This window comes from Hemitrygon akajei, chromosome 24, assembly GCF_048418815.1.
Source record: "Hemitrygon akajei chromosome 24, sHemAka1.3, whole genome shotgun sequence".
NCBI lineage: Eukaryota > Metazoa > Chordata > Chondrichthyes > Myliobatiformes > Dasyatidae > Hemitrygon > Hemitrygon akajei.
In genome coordinates this window covers 553,176-579,133 of record NC_133147.1, presented here as the reverse complement: position 1 = coordinate 579,133, position 25,958 = coordinate 553,176, and the positions used below count along the sequence as shown (strand labels likewise).

The 25,958-nt window shown below is 41.1% G+C and overlaps 1 protein-coding gene across 4 annotated transcripts in view; it reads right to left on the bottom strand.

The window, feature by feature from the left end:
• LOC140715781 (histone-binding protein RBBP4) overlaps positions 1-25,958 on the bottom strand; it is a 57,340-nt gene that overhangs the window by 28,776 nt on the left and 2,606 nt on the right. For 2 of the 4 annotated variants that reach the window (XM_073028164.1, XM_073028162.1), the window contains 5 exons: positions 17,217-17,364; positions 12,983-13,128; positions 9,542-9,715; positions 6,235-6,350; positions 5,491-5,651 (listed from right to left, as the gene is read on the bottom strand). In XM_073028164.1, coding sequence (XP_072884265.1) covers positions 5,491-5,651; positions 6,235-6,350; positions 9,542-9,715; positions 12,983-13,128; positions 17,217-17,364 — 745 coding nt within the window. The remainder of the gene's footprint in view (positions 1-5,490; positions 5,652-6,234; positions 6,351-9,541; positions 9,716-12,982; positions 13,129-17,216; positions 17,365-25,958) is intronic. The other 2 variants (XM_073028163.1, XM_073028165.1) reach the window with 1 other exon arrangement.

Genomic DNA, 25,958 nt, shown 5'->3' with positions numbered 1-25,958 from the left:
AGTTGGCTGGTCCACAAGAATATTGTCAATATTAAACCGGTCCGCAGTGCAGAAAAAAAAGGATGGTGACCCCCCTGGTGCTCATACATTATTTCTACTTTTGGGTTGCGGGGTTTCCGGTCTTTTCTGCCCGGTGAGGATGCGTGTAACTAATCGATCTGGAGTCGATCTTGCCTTTCACTAAGGCCAAGGTAGGGGATCTTGGGCTTCAAAAGGTTGGTGACCACTAGTATAGAGTCTAACAACCACATAGTGCATGCAACTGATGCAAGCCTTCTGTCCCAATTAAGCAGCACAATTTCCCAAATAAACAAAGGGAATCCTGGATATTTTCTCAATTTACTTTTGGTTCTTTAAGAGCTCCAAATAAATGGCTGCTCCAATTAACCAGTATCCACTGTATATAGAGAAATTCCCCAAATCTTGGCCAAAGGCTAAAAGTTAAACCATGCATTTGTTCTTTTGAATTTATGACCTCAAGGTTAATCTTAATTATGCCATGTATCTTCCACTGTACTGTTGCTGCAAAACAATAAGCTTCACGCTATGTATGAGTAATAACAAACCTGACTAATTTATGACAGAAAATGTCTGCCAAGTATTTGAAGTGGGTCATTAAAGCTGCTGTCAGATTCTGAAGAGGTTAAGTACCCAGCTCTTTAAAATCTATCAAATACATCAAATGGTGTGCCTCAGGGATCTGTTCTGGGACCCCTACTCTTTTTGATTTCTATAAATGACCTGGATGAGGAAGTGGAGAGATGGGTTAGCAAGTTTGCTGATGACACAAAGTTTGGGGGTGTTGTGGATAGTGTGGAGGGCTGTCAGAGGTTACATCGGAACATTGATAGGATGCAAAGCTGGGCTAAGAAGTGGCAGATGGAGTTCAACCCAGGTAAGTGTGAGGTGGTTCATTTCAGTAGGTCAAATATGATGGCAGAATACAGCATTACTGAGGGCCTGTGCGACTGAGCTGGGAGAACCACTACAGCGCATCTTCAACATGAGCCTGGAGCAGAGAAGAGTACCCAGACAGTGGAAAACATCTTGTATTGTCCCGGTACCGAAGAAACCACAACCAAAGGAGTTGAATGACTTCAGACCTGTTGCCTTGACGTCGCACGTGATGAAGACCATGGAGCGGCTGATAATACAGAATCTGAGGCCACAAACCAGGCACGCCCAGGATCCTCTTCAGTTTGCGTATAAGGAGAAGGTGGGAGTGGAGGATGCTATCACGTATTTGCTGCACAAATCACTCTCTCACCTAGATGGGGTCAGTTGTGCTGTGAGGATTACATTCCTTGACTTCTCTAGTGCCTTTAACACCATCCAGCCCAAGATCTTAAGGCACAAACTAACGGAGATGGGAGTAGACTCTCACATGGTGGAGTGGATAGTGGACTACTTGACAGATAGACCTCAGTATGTGCGGTTGGGAGACTGTAGGTCTGACACGGTGGTCAGCAGCACAGGAACGCCGCAGGGAACCGTACTCTCTCCGGTCCTGTTCACCCTGTACACATCAGACTTCCAATATAACTCGGAGTCCTGCCATGTGCAGAAGTTCGCTGATGACACGGCCATAGTGGGGTGTGTCAGGAATGGACAGGAGGAGGAGTATAGGAAACTGATACAGGACTTTGTGATATGGTGCAACTCAAACTACCTGCGTCTCAATATCACCAAGACCAAAGAGATGGTGGTGGACTTTAGGAGATCTAGGCCTCATATGGAGCCAGTGATCATTAATGGAGAATGTGTGGAGCAGGTTAAGACCTACAAGTATCTGGGAGTACAGTTAGACGAGAAGCTAGACTGGACTGCCAACACAGATGCCTTGTGCAGGAAGGCACAGAGTCGACTGTACTTCCTTAGAAGGTTGGCGTCATTCAATGTCTGTAGTGAGATGCTGAAGATGTTCTATAGGTCAGTTGTGGAGAGCGCCCTCTTCTTTGTGGTGGCGTGTTGGGGAGGAAGCATTAAGAAGAGGGACGCCTCACGTCTTAATAAGCTGGTAAGGAAGGCGGGCTCTGTCGTGGGCAAAGTACTGGAGAGTTTAACATCGGTAGCTGAGTGAAGGGCGCTGAGTAGGCTACGGTCAATAATGGAAAACTCTGAACATCCTCTACATAGCACCATCCAGAGACAGAGAAGCAGTCTCAGCGACAGGTTACTATCGATGCAATGCTCCTCAGACAGGATGAAGAGGTCAATACTCCCCAATGCCATTAGGCTTTACAATTCTACCGCAAGGACTTAAGAACTTTTTTAAAAAGCTATTATTAATGCTTTTTGAGATAGTGATTTAGATGCATATCATATTTTTTACTGAGTTAAGTATTGTATGTAATTAGTTTTGCTACAACAAGTGTATGGGACATTGGAAAAAAGTTGAATTTCCCCATGGGGATGAATAAAGTATCTATCTATCTAATGGCAAGACTCTTGGCAGCGTGGAGGATCAGATGAATCTTGAGGTCCGAGTCCATAGATAGATAGATACTTTACTCATCCCCATGGGGAAATTCAACATTTTTTCCAATGTCCCATACACTTATTGTAGCAAAACTAATTACATACAATACTTAACTCAGTAAAAATATGATATGCATCTAAAATCACCCTCTCAAAAAGCATTAATAATAGCTTTTAAAAAGTTCTTAAGTAGTTTACTTAAATACATTGAGTCCTAACCCCGGCACTTTAACATATCTTACTCCTGGCCAAAGCTGCTACGCAGGTTGACTCTGTGGTTAAGGCATACGGTGCATTGGTCTTCATCAATCGTGGGATTGACTAAAGAGTCTAGAGGTAATGTTGCAGCTATATAGGACCCTGGTTAGACCCCACTTGGAGTACTGTGCTCAATTCTGGTCGCCTCACTACAGGAAGGACATGGAAACCATAGAAAGGGTGCAGAGGAGATTTACAAGGATGTTGTCCGGATTGGGGAGCATGCCTTATGAGAATAGGTTGAGTGAACTCAGCCTTTTCTCCTTGGAGCGACAGAGGATGAGAGGTGACCTGATAGAGGTGTACAAGATAATGAGTGGCATTGATCGTGTGGACAGTCAGAGGCTTTTTCCCAGGGCTGAAATGGCTAGCACGAGGGCACAGTTTTAAGGTGCTTGGAAGTAGGCACAGAGGAGATGTCGGGTAAGTTTTTTATGCAAAGAGTGCTGAGTGCGTGGAATGGGCTGCTGGCAGTGGTGGTGGAGGCAAAAATGATAGGGTCTTTTAAGAGACTCCTGGATGGATACATGGAGCTTAGAAAAGTAGAGGGCTATGGGTAAGCCTAGGTAGTTCTAAGGTAAGGACATGTTCGGCACAGCTTTGTGGGCCGAAGGGCCTGTATTGTGCTGTAGGTTTTCTCTATTTCCATGTTTCAAACAGGAGGGGAAAAACCCAATCTTAAAGAACAAAACCAATCTCAGCAGACACTGGAAGGACAAATATCTGCTCAACTTTTGGCAGTCGTTGAACCATGCATTTTGCTCTGATCAGTCAGTACAGCCAATTGCCCCTCTGCTGGGTCTCAGATAGCCCCTTCACAATCACTTCAGTACAAGATACTTCACTGGCTTATTCATTCAAAGACAGTGTCTGATTGGATTATTACCAACTGAGCCTTTTATTTTCTGTCAATTTCTGCCAGTTGAAGAAAGTATAGCTAATAGTTCGAAAAATGAAATTGTGATTCAAGTTGAGATTTGGTGCCTTATCTAGAATTATCTCATTTCATTGGGAGGAGGGGCAATTTGTGTCAACAGTTCTTAAAAGTACAAGGGCTCTAAGCACACACAAAGGTTTATAAAATTCTTCAGTAATCCTTCATTTGTATGAGAGGAGCAAGGATTGGGTAAGGAACAGAGTTACATCCATCTGTCAGCCATAACTGAATGACAGAAAAGGCTTGAGAAGCAAATTGCCCTACTCCTGAATATTTGATCCATATTTCTGGTCAAATTCAACTCTGTATACAAATGACAGTGTTTGACCAGCAACATTCTTACTCAAGTGTCCCCAAGAACTTGGAATAATCAAGTACCAAACCAAACAAAACAGAAAATAATGGAAACACTCTGTGGGTATATTAGTGACATGGGGGGGATGGGGGGGGGGGGGGAAGGATGGGGAGAAAGAGGGAAAGAACACAAAGGAACATATCTGTTGCAACATGAAAAGCTGTAGAGAATGGCTACTATGTAAAGCCACATTACTGGAGAGAGAATAATTGTGCTAATATTGCAAGTGGATGGTATAAGCAGCCAGTTCTAATCCAAATTTTATAGCAGGTTTCCCAAATCATTAAATTCTAAAGCAAGTCCAGAAGCTTTGAATGTTCTCAGACAGAAGATGCTAATTTTCTGTATGGGGATTCCTCCTGGATGAAGAATCTCGTGACTGCACTATACCAACATTCAGAAAGTAGATGACACTGCATGACACTATTTTTTTTAGGAACACAGAAAACCTACAGCACAATACAGGCCCTTCAGCCCACAAAGCTGAGCTGAACATGTCCTTACCTTAGAAATTACTTAGGGTTACCCATAGCCCTCTATTTTTCTAAGCTCCATGTACCTGTCCAGGAGTCTCTTAAAAGACCCTATCGTATCTACCTCCACCATCGTCGCTGGCAGCCCATTCCACGCACTCACCACTCTCTGCATAAAAAACTTAGCTGACATCTCCACTGTACCTACTTCCAAGCACCTTAAAACTGTGCCCTCGTGCTAGCCATTTCAGCCCTGGGAAAAAGCCCGAGTATCCACACAATTAATGCCTCTCATCATCTTATACACCTCTATCAGGTCACCTTTCATCCTCCGTCAATCCAAGGAAAAAAGTCCGAGTTCACTCAACCTATTCTCATAAGGCATGCTCCCCAATCCAGGCATCATCCTTGTAAATCTCTTCACCCTTTCTATGGTTTCCACATCCTTCCTGTAGTGAGGCAACCAAAACTGAGCACAGTACTCCAAGTGGGGTCTGACCAGGGACCTATATAGCTGCATATATAGGTTAGTGCAAAGCAAAATAAGAAGATCCACAACTGGAAAGAACGTTGAACCTTGTTAGGGAACACTAGTAATCATTACCTTTAAACAGATACATGGGTAATTCATTCTGATTATACAGCCAAATTCATTAATGAAGTACTGGTAAGAGATCACCCTTAGAAATGGTAAGGCATCCTACTTGCATGGAATTGTCTGTGCAGAATTTGATTTAATCTCAAAAAAATTGAAATTATTCAGCTGGTCACCTCACATATTTCACTGAACTTGCTAAGCAATTCCAGCATTTACTGCTTCAGTTCAGATTTGTAGCACCTGGAGTACTTTGCTTTTGGTTAAACACATGCGTCTACTCATCGCAATTTCTAAAGCATAACTGTGGATATGTACCCGTTACTACAAATAAGAGTTGTGCATTAGGATTTTAATATGTTTCATTTAAACAAGAAAAAATTGATCAACTTACATCATGAGTTTCTGATCATCTGCCACAGAACCAAACAGAGATTCATGTAGCAAATGCCATGATACATCTTCCACTACTGCCGTATGACCCGTGAAGATGGTTTTCGCATCAACTATTTTTCCTTCTTTAGGCACAGCACTGATGTCCCATAAACAGATGGTCTGAGAATCAGAAATAGCAAAATATCAAGTCTACCACATGTAAATCACCTTCCTGCTCTACATGCTCATTCTATTATTCATGTTACATTAAACCATTTTCATCCCCATGAAAAAACAACAGAAAACTAAATAGAACTCAGGTATATTGTGCAGATGCTCAGGAATAGATCATTTTGTAGCAAATACAACAGTCATATTAATAAGTCAAAATTAATAGGCACTATCAATAAATGCATTAAACTACCAATTTCACATTTACCACAATAATTCATCCTTGGCTCTGAAATTGCATAAGAGCAGATATAGGTATATAGATATTTTGTAGGTAGGAATTACTAGGTAGGTAAGAATTAAGTTGCAGAATAGAGAACATACAGTACAAAAACTGTAATCAAATCACCAACCCCCCCCCCCAAAAGGTTCCTTATGTGTCAATAACTTCTATTCCCTTCTCCCCAATATGCCTAAATATACCTCCACAAACATATCTATACCATCAGTGTGAAGCACTCACTGTAGTAGCAACCTTCACTCAAAGCAATACTGTCAATTGAATCCTTAAAGCATTAATGACAATACTTACATGATCATCTGAAGCACTAAGTAAATGGCCACTAAGATTTGGATTCCAAGAAAGCCCATAACCTTCCTTCTGATGTCCTCGCAACCGAAGATCTGGATTGCATTCACCAGAAGGATCTGTGTGATGATAAATAAGTCAAACGTGTCAAAAATCCTGATCTATTCGGAAGTGGATAACAGACTTTAAAAAAACTGAAACTATCAAATGGAACCTATGGAATGGTGAAAAGCCTTGATAGAGTTGATGTGAAGAGGATGTTTCCTCTACTGATAGTGTCTAAGACCAGAGGGGACAGCCTCAGAATAAAAGGGTGTTCTTTTAGAAAAAAGAGATGGAGGAATTTCTTTAGCTAGAGGGTGATGAATCTGTGGAATTCATTGCCAGAGGCAGCTGCAGAGGCCAAGTCTGTACGTTATTTAAGACAATGGTTGATAGATTCTTGATTGGTCAGGGTGTGAAGGGATACAGAGAGAAGGCAAGAGATTGGGGCTGAGAGATAAAAAATGGATCAGCCATAATGAAGTGGCAGAGTAGACTTGATGGGCCAAATGTCTTATGAAATAAAATCTATTTACTAGAAGTAGAGTTTTATTATCTTTAAATGTCAGAAAACTTTCTAACTAATGAGTACAATGAAGATAGATTGTCAACTTTGGTTGCAAACTTCTATCTTTTTGGGAAAAAGTATTATTCATCTAGTCAAACAGAACATTTACACTCAGTGGCCAGATTATTAGGTACACCTGTTCGCTAAAGCAAGCGTCTAATCAGCCAAACGTGTGGCAGCAACTCAATGCATAAAGGCATGCAGACATGGTCAAGAGTTTCAGTTGTTCAAACTAAATATTAGAATGGGACAGAAATGTGATCCAAGTGACTTTGACTGTGGATAATTGCTGGTGCCAGACGAGGTGGGTTGTGTATCTCAGAAACAGCTGATCTCCTGGGATTTTCATGCACTTTCGCTAGAGCAAGGGTTCTCAACCTGGGGTCCACTGACCCCTCAGTTAATGGTAGGGGTCCAAGGCATAAAAAAGGTTGGGAACCCCAGCATGGAGTTTACAGAGGATGGTGCAAAAACAAACAAACAAACATCAAGTGGCAGTTCTATGAGTGAAGACAGGAGAATGGCCTGACTGACTCAAGCTTACTTTGATACATTTTAAATTTAGAAATCGAGACAGTAAAATGTGAAAATAGTTGTGGGAGCTGAAAAATTTTACAAGGAATTGTAGATAAGGTTATGATAAATGCATTTCTGCTTGCCTTCACAGGCCAGGGAGTCACCATTACTGTGGGATGTCATGTTGCAATAGTACCAAATATTAGTTAAAACATACTGGGAGTATTTTGTCTTGTTCTATTTACCACACTGTAGGATGCACAGGAGATTCACTAGTCTGATGCCTGGAATGGAGGGCTGTATATATTTTTATTTGTTCATTCTTATTGGAATACAGGAGGTTGAGGAGTTTATAAAATCATAAAGCACAGAGTCTAGAACTAGAGGGCACAGGTTTAAGGTGGGGGGGAGAGGAGAGAAGATATTTCAAAAAATTGGATGGGGAGGGGAGTAAATTTTTCCCACAGAGGGCAGTGAATATCTGTAATGTGCTGTGTGGAGCTAGTGGAGGTGAATATAATTAAAATGGTAGATGTTTGATAGCATAGAGGAATACAGGTGTAATGTGGGCAAGTGAAAACACTGTGGTCAGTCGGACAAGTTAGGTTGAAAGAGCTCGTTTCTGTGCTGTATAATTCTATCAATAAGATTAGTTGTTCCCCTCTGCACCATCCCCACAGAGACCAGATCATCAAGCCAATTTAAATCCCACAGCTGCCATGTTGGAATCAAAAGCCAGGACACAGTTTCATTCATCCAGGTGTTTCAATGACCAGTCCACAAATTTACCAGGATATATCCTGGATTAGAGGGCTATAAGGAGAGGTTGGACAAGAGTTGTTTTCTCTAGAGTGCCAAAAGCTGTGGGGAATTCTGATAGCGCTTTCCAAGAATAAGGGAGACATGGATAGTTCAGGCAGCAAATATTGTTTTCCCAGGGTTGAAATGCCCAACACTCTCATGCATGTATTTAAGGTGATGGGGGGGGGGGGGTGTTCAAAGGTGATGTGCAGAGCAAGTATTCTTGTTATTCAAGTGGTGGGTGCCTAGAATGCAATGCCAGAAGTACTGGTGGGTGCAAAAATGCTAGGGGCATTCAAGAAACACATGAATGTGTAGGAAATGGAGGAATATAGACATTATGTAGAAGGAATTGATTATTTAATTAGCTCAGACAACACTGTGGACTGAAGACCATGTTCCTGAACTGTATTAATCCATTCGATAGTAGAACTCAATGCTCCTTTTATCTCACATTGGACTGCTAGGTTTGAGTGTGAAAGTAGGCAGGTAGACAGGGTGGTAAAGGCAGTATTTGGCACATTAACCTTCATCGGTTAGAGCAGTGAACCCAAGAGTCAAGAGATGTTGGTAAGACTGCACTTGAGAATACCGTGTACAGTTTTTGGTCATCTTGAAGGACATCATTAAACTAGAATGAATGCAGAGAAGATTTGAGTACTGGAGCAGGCTAGACTTTATAGAGGCGTCTAAAATCATGAGTGGCATAGATAGGGTCAGTGCACATATTCTTTCCCCCACATGGAAGGGGAACCAAAAACTAACAGACACAAGTTTAATGTGAGAGGTAAAAATTTTAGAAGGTGAAATTTAGACTATAGGGGCAACTTCTTCATGCAGGCATATATGGAATGAGCTGCAAGACGGTGGCTGAGGCAGTTACATTAATAATATTTAACAGACAGTTGGGTAAGTACGTGGATAGGAAAGGTTTAGAGGAACATTGGCAAACATGGCCAGTGTACACCATGACCAAGGTTAGACCAATAATTAAATCCACATCTAGTCATCAATGGTTGGTTTATTATTGTCCTATGTACCATATTTAGGTAGTTCTTGCAAAGAAGAAACATTGGAATGTCATATGGACTCTATAAGATGAGGACAGGTTTAGATAGGTAGGCAGAGGGATTATGATCTGATAATTGCTGCCTAAAAGGATCATGAGAAACCATTCACAATACAAGATCAGCCTACTAATTTTTAGACTAATAACTTAACTTGGACTGCTTTAAAACATATCTGTCAGCTGTGAACCAAAACAGTACATTGCATTTCAGCAATGCTGTTGGTTCTTGCCCCTTCCATAAAGATGCTGCTGGAAATCAATACAAAGCTGAGTGGCATTAAAGTACCATTGCTCCATGTAGTGCTTATATTTACCTGGTTTGGAAGGATGTTTCGTATAATCAAAGACCAGCACATCACTGGAGGGAGTCTTTGTAGCGATAATACAAGGATTCTGAGGCATGTAGCGTGCACGATTCACTTCCCCTTCATGGTTGATTTTAATTTCAATTTCTATTTTTCCACTAACAGAACCAAATCCACCAAATTCTGCAAAAGAAACAATTTACAAACAGAAAAGATTAACATAGCCAATTCATCAATCCTAACAAATACAAAATCAAAGATTCCTTCGAACTTCCAAGATATTCTGACAGTAAAAAGAGCCTTTTTAAATATTCAAGATGGTACCTGGTACCTTTTTAATTTAAAGTTTGCATATGTTATTAATCCATGATACTTGAAAGAATTTCACAAACTACACCATTTTGGAGCTCTCAAGTAATCAGTAAACTGTGACAGAATAAAAAAGCAAGGGTGACTGAACATAGCTTGACTCCACTCTTCAAGAAGGGAGGGAGGCAGAAGAAAGGAAATTATAGGTCAGTTAGTCTGACCTCAGTGGTTCGGAAGATGTTGGATTCAATTGTTAAGAATGTGGTTTTGGGGTACTTAGTGGCATGTGACAAAATAGGCTGTGTTCAGCATGGTTTCTTCAAGGGAAAATCTTGCCCAACAAATCTGTTGGAATTCTTTGAAGAAACAATAAGCAGGATAGACAAAGGAGAATCGGTCGATGTCGTGTACCTGGATTTTCAGAAGGCCTTTGACAAAGTGCCACACATGAGGCTGCTTAATAAGTGACTAGTCCATGGTATTACAGGGAAGATTCTAGCATGGATAAAGCAGTGGTTGATTAGCAGGAGGCAAAGAGTGGGAACAAAGGGAGCCTTTTCTGGCTGGCTGCCGGTGACTAGTTGTGTTCTGCAGGGGCCTGTGTTGGGACCAATTATTTTTACATTATTTGTCAATGATTTGGATGATGGAATAGATGGCTTTGTTGTAAAATTTGCAGACAATATGAAGATAGGTAGAGAGGTACGCAGTTTTGAGAAAATAGGGAGGCTACAGAAGGACTTAGACAAATTAGGAGAATGGGCAAAAAAGTGGCAAATGAAATACAGCATCAACAAGTGTATGGTCATACACTTTGGTAAAAGAAATGAAAGGGTTGACTCTTTTCTAAATGGAGAGAAAAATACATAAATCTGAGGTGCAAAGGGATTTGGGTGTCCTTGTGCAGGATTCCCTAAAGGTTAATTTGCAGGTTGAGTCTGTGGTGAGGAAGGCAAATGCGATATTAGCATTCACTTCAAGAGAATTAAAATATAAGAGCAAAGGTGTAATGTTGAGACTTTATAAAACACTGTCGAGGCCCCGCTTGGAATATTATGTGCAGTTTTGGGGTCCTTATCTTAGAAATGACGTGCAAAAACTGGAGAGGGTTCAATGAAGGTTCACGAAAATGATTCCAGGATTAAACATCTTGTCAAATGAAGAGCGTTTGATGTCTCTGGGCCTATTTTCACTGGAATTTAGAAGAATGAGCAGTAAACTATTTGAAACCTATCAAATAGTGAAAGGGCATGATAAAAGTGGATGTGGAAAGGACATTTCCTCTAGTGGGAGTGCTTAAAACCAGAGGGCATAGCCTGAAAATAGAGGGGCATCCTTTTAGAAAGGAGATGAGGAGAAATTTCTTTAGCCAGAATGTTGAATCTGTGGAATTCATTGCCACAGGCAGCTGTGGAGGACAAGTCTTTATGTATATTTAAGGCAGAGGTTGATAGATTCTTGATTGGTCAGGGCATGAAGGGATACAGGGAGAAGGCATGAGATTGGGGCTGAGAGGAAAAATGGATCAGCCATGACGAAATGGTGGAGCAAACTCGAAGGGCCAAATGGCCCAATTCTGCTCCTATATCTTATGACTTTTCAGTGCTTAGAAAACACTCAATTCCCATATTTTCTGCAATCAGTAGATAAGGTCTTGAGACACGTTAGGATGTTCCCTGCTTAGCCTTGGTTTCCTAATGCTTATTTATTGGATGTTTGTGAATATTAGATGTAGAGGCTGGACAGCATGTGGCTTTCATCCTTTAAGTTTAGGAGGCTGAGATGTGACTATAAATGTTTATAAAAGCATGAGAGGCATAGAAAATGAGGATGGTCACAGTCCCTTTCCCCAATCATCGTTTTGTGCCATGTCATTTAACGCGGCCTTCTTCTGGGCAGTGCCTTTACAAGATGGGTGACCCCAGCCATTATCAACACTCTTCAGAGATTGTCTGGCCGGTTCTAGTGGTCGTATAACCAGGACATGATATGCACCAGCTGCTCATATGACCATCCACCACCTGCTCCTATGGCTTGACATGATCCTGATTAGGGGGTTAAGCAGGTGCTACACCTTACCCAAGGGGAGGTTATGGGAGAAAAGAATTATCTTACTCCCCTTGGGTAGAGACTTATCTCCACCACGCCACCTATAAGATATAGAGCAGAATTATGCCATTTCATCATGTCTGATCCATTTTCCTCTCAGCCCTCATCTCCTGCCTTCTCCCCATGTCCCTTTATGCCCTGACTATCGAAGGATCTATCAACCTCTGCCTTACATGTACCCAATGACTTGGCTTCCACAGCCATCTGTGGCAATGAATTCCACATATTCACCAACCTCTGGCTAAAGAAATTCCTCCTCAACTCCATTCTAAATGGGCAACACTTTAGTCTGAGGCTGTGTCCTTTGGTCCTAGACATCCCCACCATAGGAAACATCTTCTTCATAGCCACTCTACTATCAAGGCCTTTCAACATTTGATAGCTTTCAATGAGATCCCCTCTGATTCTTCTGAATTTCAGTGAGTACAGGGCCAGATCATCAAACCCCCCCTCATATGATAAGCCTATCTCCCTTGGTAGGGGAGTCTAAAATTAGAGATTTAAAAAGGGAGCTGAGGGGAATCTTTTACCACGCAGTGGGTGCCGGGTACCTAAAACAAGCTGCCAAACAAACTGGTGGAGGTGGCAAAATGACAAAAGGTGAAGGTTTCGAGGGATATGGGACAAATGCAGGCAGCTATGTCTTGAATAGAGACAGCATGGATGAGTTGAACTAGTTTCCAAGTTGTAAAATTCTGTGACTTCAAAACTAGATTAAACTGGAATCGATAATCCAAGACTCATACTTGAACAGCCAACTGGGCAGCAGGGTAAATTTTACCCAGAACATGACAAAACGCATGGGAATAGAGTGGGGAATCACTTTACATCAGTACTTAAGAAGTTAACTTGAATTATGCATGGCCTTTAGCTGCAGTTATTAGTTGCATAGGAACGAAGTGGGTAGGAAACTTCTGTCAGAGCACCAAATTGCAAGTTGTACAAATACACATGCCCCATGTCACAAACTACAACGGAAAAATCTTAACTATCTCTACAGATCAAAAATATTTTGCACTTAAAGAATCTCACCTCCCTTCTCACTATCATAATGAGAAGCATCAAACTGTGCATCATCATTTGGAAGCTGAACACTGGCAATGACTAAATGGTTTTGCTCATCAGACGTATGGGTTCCAAGGACCAACCTGTGAACACTGTAATCCTTCCCTTCAGGCCTGTAGATCATTAAATATTAAATTAGCAGATTATCCAAGAAATTGAAGTTTTCTTTTAACACAGAAAAATGTACCATAAAATAAAAAGCACACTCCAAATGTACCATCACTTTCTCGAACCATTTTTGCTGGCTACAAAGTGGTTTGGCCAGGTGTCAAACAGTCTACAAGAAAGCATTTTTTTCAAGCCTCCTTCATTTAAATAGATTCTGAACAGGACTTGCAGCTCAAGTGGACATCCAAGAGGTTCTGCATGCCAATAGCAACTCTGCATTAAACACAAGCCACTACCTCATAAGAAGACATTTCACTCAATCTATCAATATTTATTTTATCTTTATTTGGAGATACCATACAGTAATATACCAATTACACCCATGTGACCAATTAACCTACTAACCTGCACATCTTTAGAATGTGGGAGAAAAATGGAGCAGCAGGAGGAAGCCCACATGGTCACAAGAAGAAAATACAAACTCATTAACAAGACAGCAGCAGGTATTGAACCTAGGTTGCCAGCGCTGTAAAGAGTTACGCTACCATGCCACCCAAATATCAGAAACAGCAAGAGACCCTAAAAATGAAGAGGTAGTGCACCACAGGCCAATGCAGTGGTCACTGAAATAGTGCAGTGAGATCCTGATGGCATGTAAAAGTAAAAACCAAAATAGAAAGATCAGGCAGTTGAATGCACACTAAAGATATCCTACAGGAAGCCATTAGATTCCTGGAGAACCAGGAATATATCTGTATAGTTTTATATCTCAGACAGATATGGAATGGAAATAAACCCATCGGCCCAATGAGTCGGTGCTGACCTTAATTCCAATTTTTTCCTCATTCACACAGAATCTGGATGGAGTCAATTGCTCACTTACGACACAACAAACAATTTACAGAGGCCAATGAACCTACTAACTTGCATTTACTCAGGATTAATTTGGAGCACCAGGGTCACAGGAAGAACATGCAAACTCCAAATGGACTGAATCTAGATCTCTAGCGAGGTGAGACAGCCGTTTTACTAGTTGCACAAACAGTTCCATCCAATGCATTCACAAGGGATAGGTCTCACCTAAACAAAACTAGGACCAATGGGCAAATCACTGGGGAGGGGAAACAAGCACCAGTATGTAGTAACAAACAGGACAGGAATGTTAAACAGCAATAGTAAAATAGTTGACTATTAGGAGCAGATTGCCAAGAATGCAGCAGCTGTTTGAGAGTCCTTATAAAAACACAAAGAGCAGTGGATAGGGTCAGTGAACTGCAATGATTAAGGCATGCAGGATCGTGATAGAGGACATTAATCAAGACCCAGTTTGGAGAAGACACATGACTGGGCATTTAATATCCCTGATACAAATTCCTTGGAACTCTTTCTGAAGTAGACTCATTGAATTATGTGAAAGGCAGAGATTGGTAGATTCTTCATAAGCAAAAAGCTAAACATTACTGGAACATGGAGCTGAGATTATAGAGCAACCACGGCCCTTACTGGTAGAGCAAATTCAAGGAACCAACTGACCAACTCCTAATGTTCAGAAAAGATGAGCATAGTGGTGGCAGGCAGAATGGAAGAACTAAGCATGAAAAGAATGCCAAGGGGTCAAGTACAAAAGTCAGTGAAAGTAAAAAAAAACAGAATGCACACACGGGAAATCTGAAATTAAATGCTAAAAATACTCCAGTCAGGCAGCATCTGTAGAAAGCAAAACAGGGCTTATATTTCAGGTAATCAGAACCGGGAAAGAGGCCAAAGGAGTTTGCTAGGCTGTCAGGAGAATGGAGAAAGGAGATGTTTCTGATGGACTATTAGCAGGCAGCTGAAGAGTTCATATAGAACATATGCACAGTACAGGCCCTTCCACCCACAATGTTGTGCCAACCTTTAAACCTGCCTCCCATATAACCCCACACCTTAAATTCCTCCATATACCTGTCTAGTAGTCTCTTAAATTTCACTAGTGTATCTGCCTCCACTACTCACTCAGGCAGTGCATTCCACGCACCAACCACTTTCGAGTAAAAAACCTTCCTGTGATATCCCCTTGAACTTCCCACCCCTTACCTTAAAGCCATGTCCTCTTGTATTGAGCAGTGGTGTCCTGGGGAAGAGGCGCTGGTTGTCCACTCTATCTATTCCTCTTAATATCTTGCGTACCTCTATTATGTCTCCTCTCATCATCCTCCTCTCCAAAGAGTAAAGCCCTATCTTCCTTAATCTCTGATCATAATGCATACTCTCTAAACCAGGCAGCATCCTGGCAAATCTCCTCTGTACCCTTTCCAATGCTTCCACATCCTTCCTATAGTGAGGCAACCAGAACTGGAGACAGTACTCCAAGTGTGGCCTAGAGCTAGTTTTTTGTTTTTTTTAAATTTTATTGAATTTTCAAATGATTACAGAAGGAAAAAAATTATCAACCCTCCCCCTCCCCCCCACATATCCCTATAGAAAGAAAGAAAAAAAGAGAAAAAAAGAAAGAAAGAATGCCTGGATATCAGAAGATCCCCACATGCTCCATGGAGTTCATAATAACTTTAGTACATATATTTATTTCTTTCCCCCAAATAACCAGTAATTTTATCTTTGGAGCACCTATATATTTAGTCCTATCTTTTGTAAATAAGGGCACCAAATTTTCAGAAATGTTTCATATTTATCTCTTAAGTTATAAGTAATTTAGAGCTAGTTTTATAGAGCTGCATCATTACCTCGCGACTCTTAAACTCTATCCCTCGACTTATGAAAGTTAACACCCTATACGCTTTCTTAACTACCCTATCTACCTGTGAGGCAACTTTCAGGGATCTGTAGACAAGTACCCCCAGATCCCTCTGCTCCTCCACACTACCAAGTATTCTACCACTTACTTTGTACTCTGCCTTGGAGTTTGTCCTTCCAAAGTGTACCACCTCACACTTCTCCAGGCTGAACTCCATCTGCCACTTCTGCATCCAATCAATGTATCTCTGCAATCTTCGACAATCCTCTACACTATCCACAACACCACCAACCTTTGTGTCATCTGGAAACTTGCCAACCCACCCTTCTACCCCCGCATCCAGGTCGTTAATAAAAGTCACGAAAAGTAGAGGTCCCAGAACCGATCCTGTGGGACACCACGAGTCACAACCCTCCAATCCGAATCTACTCCCTCCACCACGACCCTCTGCTTTCTGCAGGCAAGCCAATTCTGAATCCACCTAGCCAAACTTCCCTGGATCCCATGCCTTCTGACTTTCTGAATAAGCCTACGGTGTGGAACCTTGTCAAATGCCTTACTAAACTCCATGTAGATCACATCCACTGCACTACCCTCATCTATATACCTGGTCACCTTCTCAAAGAACTCTATCAGGCTTGTTAGACACAATCTGCCCTTCACAAAGCCAAGCTGACTGTCCCTGATCAGACCATGATTCTCTAAATGCCCATAGATCCTATCTCTAAGAATCTTTTCCAACAGCTTTCCCACCACAGACTCAAGGCTCACTGGTCTACAATTACCCGGACTATCCCTACTACCTTTTTTGAACAAGGCGACAAATCATTGTCCTCTCTTGGGTTCTCTAGTTTATTCAGTTGAACTGCTAATCACAAAAGATTATTTGAGGGTAAACTGATGGTGCATTAATTATCCATATTAAATTTGCCCTGATTCAGGTAAATAGGCTACATCCATGCAACCCTATACATTGCTGGATAGACACCAGCATTCTAACTGTATGGAACACCTTGGCTAAAAGCTGGTTTTGAAGCCCAGATCATCAGTACAACAGCTGAGATGATGACGGGCTTAGTAGCCTTTGCTATATGTTGGATATTCAGACAAATAGGCTTAAGTCTAGTTTATGTGATGGTAATTCGAGAAGAAGCAGTATCTCTCAGCCATTGGGAACACTAAGAATAGATGAGCTAAACAAATCGTAAGTTCTGCTTGAAATTAAGGGTCACAAAAAGAAGAGGAGTAACATACATTAATGGAGTTTTACCAGAGAGAAGAACTTAAACGTAGACATGTTTAATGGACAATGTTTAATCTCCAATTATATGATTATCCTTCCTTAAGCCAGATCCATACCTGGAAACATCAGGTAGCCATTGGGCAGTCAGACTTGGCCATTCCAGAGCATGAGTCATAACCAGGTCATACAAGAAGGGAGTATTTTTCTTCCAGATCTTGTATTCTTCATTAATAACACGTTCTTCCACAGCATCATCAAAGGCTGCTGCAAATACACAACTTGTCATCAGTGGCAAACAAAAATTCCACAATTTATATTGCTTACTGATATTCTACCACTGACCCACAATTTATTCCCGACCAAACAGAAATATTGTTTTACTTATAATAAAATTAACATCCTGTTGTTACACTGCACAACTCTCATTAGATTGACTCTAAACTGCAAATCTTCATCAGATTATAAAACAAGCAGCATTTCTTGTCACCAAATAACAGTAAACTTACAAAATCTGAGTGAGGTAAAACACTTCTGAATTTTTATGTTGGCTAAAGAAACAGGGAAAGAATACTCAGAGAATATAGTCAGCTAAAGGAATGAAATTAAGTGTTAAAAGATTACCCTTTGTCTCAACAAGGAGCTAAGGCAGTGAATACCATAACTAGAAATTAACTACCGGTATATATTTTTTAAAACTGCAGTTAAAAAAAAACTAGAATCTTATTTAAGATTTGAGAACTTCCCTCTAAACAATCTACCTCACATATATGAACTGCACCAACCAAAATTTCACGAGTGAACAAACTATTTACTTCTGGCAACAGAATTGAGGAACTTTCAGCGACAAACACAAGAAATACGGTAATAAGTGTTCCCTGAAACCTGCCAGGCTGTTCTGCCAAGGTCACAACTTCATCTAACTCACTTTGTGCCTGTTCTATTCACAGACAAAAGATCTTACAGGCTTGAGTGAATATATTCAATGACTCAGCATTCTATAGTGCAGAATTTTAAAGATCTGAAACCCTCAGATGATATTCCTCCCCATCTTCACCTTGAAGGACATTTGTTCTGAAACTACATCTGCCCACTACTGATATTTTTTCCCCTCATCTATATTTGTATTGCATTAAACTGCTGCTGCTAAGTTTATAAACTTCAAATCACATGCTGGTGATATAAACCCGATTCTGATATTCCACAAGAGGAAGAAACATCAAGTCAATCTTTTTCTCAGGTTAGCAAGAGAGCCAGTTTTAGGTCAGAAGAGAGAAATGTAAAGATCCGAGGGGCAGGTTTTCCCCCAAGGAGTGGTGGTTACACGGAAACAGCTCCCAGAGGTGGTGGCAGAGACAGATACGATATTGTTTAAGACATTCGGAAAGGTACTTGGATAGGAAACGACTAGGAGTACATGGACCCCAAACAGACAAATGTGATGAGCATAGATAGGCATCACATCTGGCATGAACAGATTGGGCCAAGGGTTCAGTTTCTGTGCCATTCAGCTCTCCAAGAACCTTAGAAGTGTGAAGCAGCTGCGATAATTGTGAAGCCAAATACAGAAATAATTACACAGAATATTTTTTATATTTCAAAGTTATGTCAAATGTATATAAGTCTAGTCACGGCTCTTTCAAAGTGTACAGCACCGTTGGAAGGATGTATTGTCCTTTTAAAGAATTACAATACAGACCGATGCCAGACTTAAAGGCTTCAAATGCAATGATGTGTTGCAGGGAAACTACTGGGGGAACTCAACAGATCAAGCAGCACCTGTGAGAGGAAAGAAACTGTCACCGCTTTAGATCGAAACACTACAACCAATTAACAATCCTTCCACCCCCCACAGATGCTGTTCGACCTGCTGAGTTCCTCCAGCAGATTAGATGTTGCTCCAGATTCCACCAGCTGCACTCTCTTGTGCCTCATATTGCAAAAATTGGGCTTCAATGTACTTGTATGCATGCAGAGTCCTAATCAAGACAACTGAAGTGATTAGGGTGATAATTTTCAGTGATCATTTTTTCTGGCAGCAAGGTCCAGGACTTATAAAACTTCCCTGACTGAAGAACCACTCCTGTATATCTTTAGACAGTTAAAGAACCACTTCTTCATACAAAGGGAGTGAAAATCTAGAAGCTCTGCGGAATGGGTCACAGACTGGAAAGAATATTGGGCAACAGAGTTAAACTCCTAAGATGAATTTAAGATATATCAGCAATTATTCAATTAAATAGCAGAAAACTAGCTGCCAAGGTTCATTAAAAAAAAATTGAAACCAGAATTATTATCTCTAAAATGATCCCTACCTGAACTGGAAGGGGACCAATATCCTTGCGGGAAGGTTTACATAATTCCCTTTGTTAGTACTGCTCCAGGAAGAGGTTTAAATTAGTTGTAGGGAGATGGGAACCAAAGTGCCAGGGCAGATAGTGGAGCAGTTATGAAGAAAGATGATGTTAAGCCTACAAATAAAAACAGGAACCAAAAGGTTGAGCACAGTGGGACTAATGCCCTGAGTTGTTTCTATTTCAATGCACGAAGCAAGGCGGATGAGCTTAGACATGGATCAGTATGTGGAATTATGACAATGTCAAGCCAGTGTCAGACAGTACAGACTGGAGCTGACTACAGAGGCTATATGGGTGAAATTAAGAATGAGAAAGGGATTACCATGTTAAAGGAATTATATTATAAACCACCCAATAATCAGCTGGATTTAGAGAAACCAATGTGTAGAGATAGCAGAAAATTGAAAAAACACAAAGTTGTAATAGTAACTTTCTACATTTTGACTGACTCATATACTGTAAAAGAGCTGGATGGGATAGTTTGTCAAATGCATTAAGTTCCTTTGAATAATATACAGACATCCCAACTAGAGAGAGTGAGATACTGGATTTCTATTAGGGAAGGAGACAAGGGCAGTTGACAAAAGCGTGTATAGGGGAACACTTTGGAACTAGTGATTATAATTTCATTTGTTTCAAAATAATTAAGAATAGAGGAATAGCTATTAGGTTCACATTCTAAAATGAAAACAGATAAATTTTGATGGCATCTGAAAGGACTTGGCAAGTGTGGATTGGGACAGGTTGTTTTCTAAAAAAATGGATGCTTGGTAAGTGGGAGGCATTCAAAACTCAAAATTTTGAGAGTACAGAGTTTGCATGCTCCTGTTGGAATAAAAAGCAAAGCTAACAGGTTTAGAGAACCTTGGTTTTCAAAGGATACTGAAACCCTGATTAAGGAGGAGTTGCATAGCAGGTGTGGACAGCAAGGAACTAATGAGATACTTGGGAAAAATAAGAAATGCAAGAGAACGGGGGGGGGGGGGGAATCAGGAGGGCAGACAAGGTAAAGGAGAATTTGAAGGGTTTCTACAGAAAAACTAAGTGGCCACTTTATTAGGTACCTAATAAAGTGGGCATAGAATGTGTGCTCATCGTCATCTGCTGTTGTAGCCCATCCACTTCATGGTTTGAAGGGTTGTGTATTCAGAGATGAACTTATGCACACCACTGTTGTAACACCTGGTTTATTTGAAATTGGTACCTTCTTGTCAGCTTGAACCAGTCTGGCCATTCTCCTCTGACCACTCTCTTTAACAAGGCGTTTTCACCCACAGAACTGCTGTTCACTGGCTATTTTGTTTTTCACACCATTCTCTGTAAACTCCAGAGCCTGTTGTATGTGAAAATCCCAGGTGATCAGCTGTTTCTGAGATACTCAAACCATTCCAGTCAAAATCACTAAGATAACATTTCATGTTCAAAATCACTTAGATCACATTTCTTCCTCTTTGTTGTGTTTGGTCTGAACAACTGAACCTCCTGACCACATCTGCATGCTTTTATGCATTGAGTGCTATCACATGATTGGCTGATTAGATATTTGTGTTAATGTGCACGTATACCTAATAAAGTGGCTACGGAGTGTATAAGGAGCAAAAGGATAGCAAGGGATAAAACTGGTCCAGTTGAAGATCAGTGTGTCATCTATGCGCAGATGGGGGAGATCTTAAATGGATATATTTGCATTTACTCGGGAGACAAATAAAGAATCCACAAAATTGTGAAAAACACTAGTGAAGTCATGGACTACAGGAGGGTCTGATAAAGACTTTGTGGGAGGCTAGTGCAGACATTGTAGGGTCCCTAGCAGAGATATTTAAAACATCATTAGCCACAGGTTAGGTGCTGAAGGACTGGAGGATAGTCAATGATAGTCAATAAATATTTAGGGAAATTATAATCTGACGTCAGTCATGGGTAAATTATAGACAGGTATTCTAAGGGACCGGATATAAAAAGTATTTAGATAAACAAGACCTGGTTATGGATAGTCACCATGGTTTTGTGTGGTAGGTTATATCTAACCAATCTTTTAGTTTATTCAGGAGTTAATCAGGAAATTTGATGAAGGTAGTGGATGTTGTCTACATGAACTTCAGCAAAGCCTTATACGGGAGGTTGGTCAAGAAGGTTCAGTCACTCGGCAGTCAGGATGAGGTAGCAAATTGGATTAGATATTGGCTTTGTGGGAGAAGATACACAGTTGCCTCTCTGAATGAAGGCCTGTGACTAGTGGTATGCCACAGGGACAGGTGGTGGGTTCATCGTTGTTTGTCATCTATATGAATGATAATGCAGTAAACTGGATCAGCAAATTTGCAGATGACACCAAGATTGGGTGTAGTGGACAGCAAAGAAGGCCATCAAAGCTTGCAGTGGGATCTGGACCAACTGGAAAATGGCAGATAGAATATAATACAGACAAGTGTGAGGTGTTGTACTTTGGTAGGACCAACCAGGGTAGGATAAACATAAACTAGAGGTCATACAGTAGGTTATACGTGAAAGACGAAATATTTAAGAGAAATATGAGGAGGAACATTTTCACTCAGAGGGTGGTGAAACTGTGGCAGCAGAAATGTTGAATACAGGTTCAATTTCAACATTTAAGAACAGTTCAGATAAGCACATAGCTGAGTGGGGGGGGAATACAGGGTTATGGCCCACCAGGTGTGGGTCAATTAACTAGGCAGAATAGCACTTTGGCATGGACTAGATGGAATGAAGGATCTCTTTCTCTGCTGTAGTGTTTAATGACTAATTGGTCAAGTTACTTAGAGCTAGGATAAAACCAATGCAGAAGTTGTAGTTTCCAGTTTTTGTGATACTTTGATTTTATTATTTGTTCATTTTCCATGAAATGTTGTAATATACCTAAAGCAGCTAGACAATGTCATTAGAGGCTATGTTAAGAAATATTTAGTTTCTTTTGGATAGTAATAACTTTTGTAGGAATATGGGTCTCCAGCCTACGGAGACCCAGGACATTAGTTAATATTTGGGGAAAATGAGATCCCTATTTTATTGGACCTCTTATCTGCTCTCCATTTCCTGTTGACTCTTGGAGGTCTGTAATACATTCCAGTGAAGTGCTTACACCCTTTCTGGTTTTAAATCTCTAGATATATGACTTCATCTGAACAGCCTTCTCCCACATTCTCCTTCTCCACTGAAGTCATGCAATTTTTGACTAACAGTGCAATGCTTCCTTTTACTCTCACCTTGCCTGAAATTCTTTGCTCTGGAATATTGAATTAATGGTCCTGTCTGTTTTTCAGCCACGTCTCAGTGATGGCAAAAACATTGTCAACCCCCATGTTAATTATAGTTGAGTTATAATTTAATGCTAATATTCCTTGTAGTAAGTTTGGTACAATTTAAATTTTCTGAATGTGCCCTTACTCCTTTGTTCTGCCTACCGGTCCCAGTAACCATTTTTCCTCAGGGCTGACTGTACCTCTCCATCTGAACAACCACCATTAACTCTGCTTAAATCTTCCACAACAATGCACACGCACCTCCCAACCAGGATCTAACTGGCATCCTTGCTAAGGCGCAACCCACCTCACTTGTACAGATCCCACGTGGCGCAGTAATAGTTGCAATGATCCAGGAACACAAACCCCATTCTCCTACATACAATGACTATCATCCACTCCGACACTCAACCAACTCAGGGTGCCAGATGCAATCAAGAGATTACCATTGTGGTGCTGCTTTTTAATTGGTTTCCTGGTTCCTAAACCCAGTCATAGTATCATATAACATGAAAAGTGGCCATTTGGTCCAACTCATCCACACAAAACACTGGATACCCTTCCATTTTAATCCCATCTCCCAGCACATGGTTCATAGGCTTCTATGGCTAAGAAATTCAAATACTAATCCAGATATGACTTAATATACTGTCAGCAGCCCAGCTTCAACTAGTCAGGTGTTCACTACTCAGTAGGCAAAGTGGGATTCCCAATGTCCTCTCTAAGCCACTTACTCATTACCATACACCCATGTTCTCTACCTTTGAGATAGTGAAAAGTTTCCTTAAGTTTATTCCTTGTAATTTTAGATAGGTCAGTCATATTCCTCGACTTCCTCCAACCCAGCTTCTGCAGTCTCTCTTCATAATTGAACTGTTCCATCCATGAAGTGTTCTACATACTCCACTACTGTAACACACTTCCCATAATATAATGATAGAGTCAAAAAAACAGAAACAAGCCCAATGGGCCATCTTGTCTGCGCTGATCCAATGCTGAAGTGAGCAAGTCCCATATCCCTCTAATCCTTTCCTGTGCACGTAACTGTCAAAATACCTTTTAATTCTCAACCCTGCAAGACTACCGTAACTTATCAAATGTACATTGAAACAGTGAAATGTGTCATTTGCGTCAACAACCAACACGGTTCAAGTTGTACTGAGAGCAAATTGCTCCTGCTGATATGCTTCCAACACCAACATAGCAAGCCCACAACTCACTAACCCTATACTGCACATCTTTAGAATGTGGGAGGAAACCGGAGTAGCTGGAAGACACCCACACAGTCATAAGCCGCTAACCTATACCTGCCTCCAACACTTCCTCTGGCAGTTCTTTTGATATAATCACTACCCTCTATATGGGAAAAGGTGCCCCTAAGGTTGTTTTAAATCTTTTCCCTCTTGCTTTAAATTTATGCCCTTTGGCTTTGGTCTCCCCAAACCTGAGAAAATAATTTTCCTATTTATCTTGTTTGCACCCCTTATGATTTGATAACCCTTTATAGCTCTATATTTCAGGCAGAGATTGATAGATTCTTGATTGGTCAGGGCATGAGAGGATACAATACAGGGCGGGGGGAGGAGGGAAGAAGGCATAAAATTGGGGCTGAGAGGGAAAATGGATCAGCCATGATAAAATGGCAGAGCAGACTTGATGGGCCAAAAAGCCCAATTCTGTCCTTTATCTTATGGTCCAATATCATCCTCAGCCTCCTATACTGCAGAGAAAAAAGCCCAAGCCTATCCATTTAACTTAGACCCACCAATTCAACTTATGTACTTGTAATTTTTTTTTTCACACGCTCTCCAGCTTAATGACAGCCTTCCAAAAGCAGGGCAAGCAGTACTTTGTGCACTATTCCAGTTGTGACTTTATCAATGCCTTGCACAGCTGTAGCAAGATGTTCTAACTCCTGGTCAATGAAGGCAGGCATGTCAAAATGCCTTCTTCACCAGCCTACCCGAGTCACTATTTTCAAGAAACTATGTACCTGCACTCTCAAGTCTCTCTGCTTTACAACACTCCTCAGGGCTAGGGGTAGTGTGCAAGTGTTATTTTACATTTACTGTCCCTGTTGGATTTTATAAAAATACATATAATATTTTTATCCAAATTAAACTCCATCTGCTATTCCTTCACCCACTTTGTTAATATCAAGTTGTAATCTTATATGACTTTCATCACTATCCACCATTTAGTGTCACCTGCAAACTAACCATACATTTTCACCCAAGCAGCACACCACTGGCCAAAGTCCTTCAATCTGAAACACAACCCTGTCTTCCACCATCATGTCAATTTGGTATCCAAATGGCTAGCTTGCCCTGGATCCCATGTGATCTAATCTTTGGACTAGCCTACCAAATCATGTAGTACCTAGTCAAAGATCACCAAAGCCCATGGAGACAAATCGGCAACATCTCCCTCATCCTTTTCTTCGTCACCTCTTCATTCCCCAAGTACAAAACCATCCTGCCCATCTCTAATCAGTGCTTGCCTTTTCTGTTTCACATACTCCTGTCCCTTGCCCCCAGTGACAATAGACTTACTGGTCTGCAGCTCCCAGGCTTTTCCTTTCAGCCTTTCTTAAATAAACACACAACATTAGCCACCCTCCAGTCTTCTGGCTCAACTATTTTCCCTTCCTTGATATTTCTTTGCAGCCAAAGGCTACCTTCCACAAACTCCAATATTTGTGTCATCTGTAAACTTACTGATTGTGCCACCAGATCCAAGTCATTCACATACGACAAACAGCAAGGATTCCAGCATCTATCCTTGTAGGACACCACTAGTAGTCACAGGTAACCAATCACATAAACACTCTAATACCACCCTCTGCTTCCTATTCATTATCAGTATGTGCTGTGTCATATGAAGTAAGCAATCATGATCTTGACCATGATTGTTCTTAGCAAATTTTTCTACAGTAGTAGTTTGCCATTGCCTTCTTCTGGGCAGTGTTTTTACAAGATGGGTGACCCTAGTCATTATCAATACTCTGCAGAGACTGACTGCCTGGTGTCAGCGGTCACATAACCAGGACTTGTGATATGCACCAGCTGCTCTTACGACCATCCACCACCTGCTCCCGTGACTTCACGTGACCCTGATCCGGGGGGTGGGGGGGGGGGATAAGCAGGTGCTACACATTGCCCAAGGGTGATCTGCAGGCAAGCGGAGGTATAGAGTGCTTTACACCTCTTTTAGTAAAGATGCATTACCACCCACTTCCTATTGT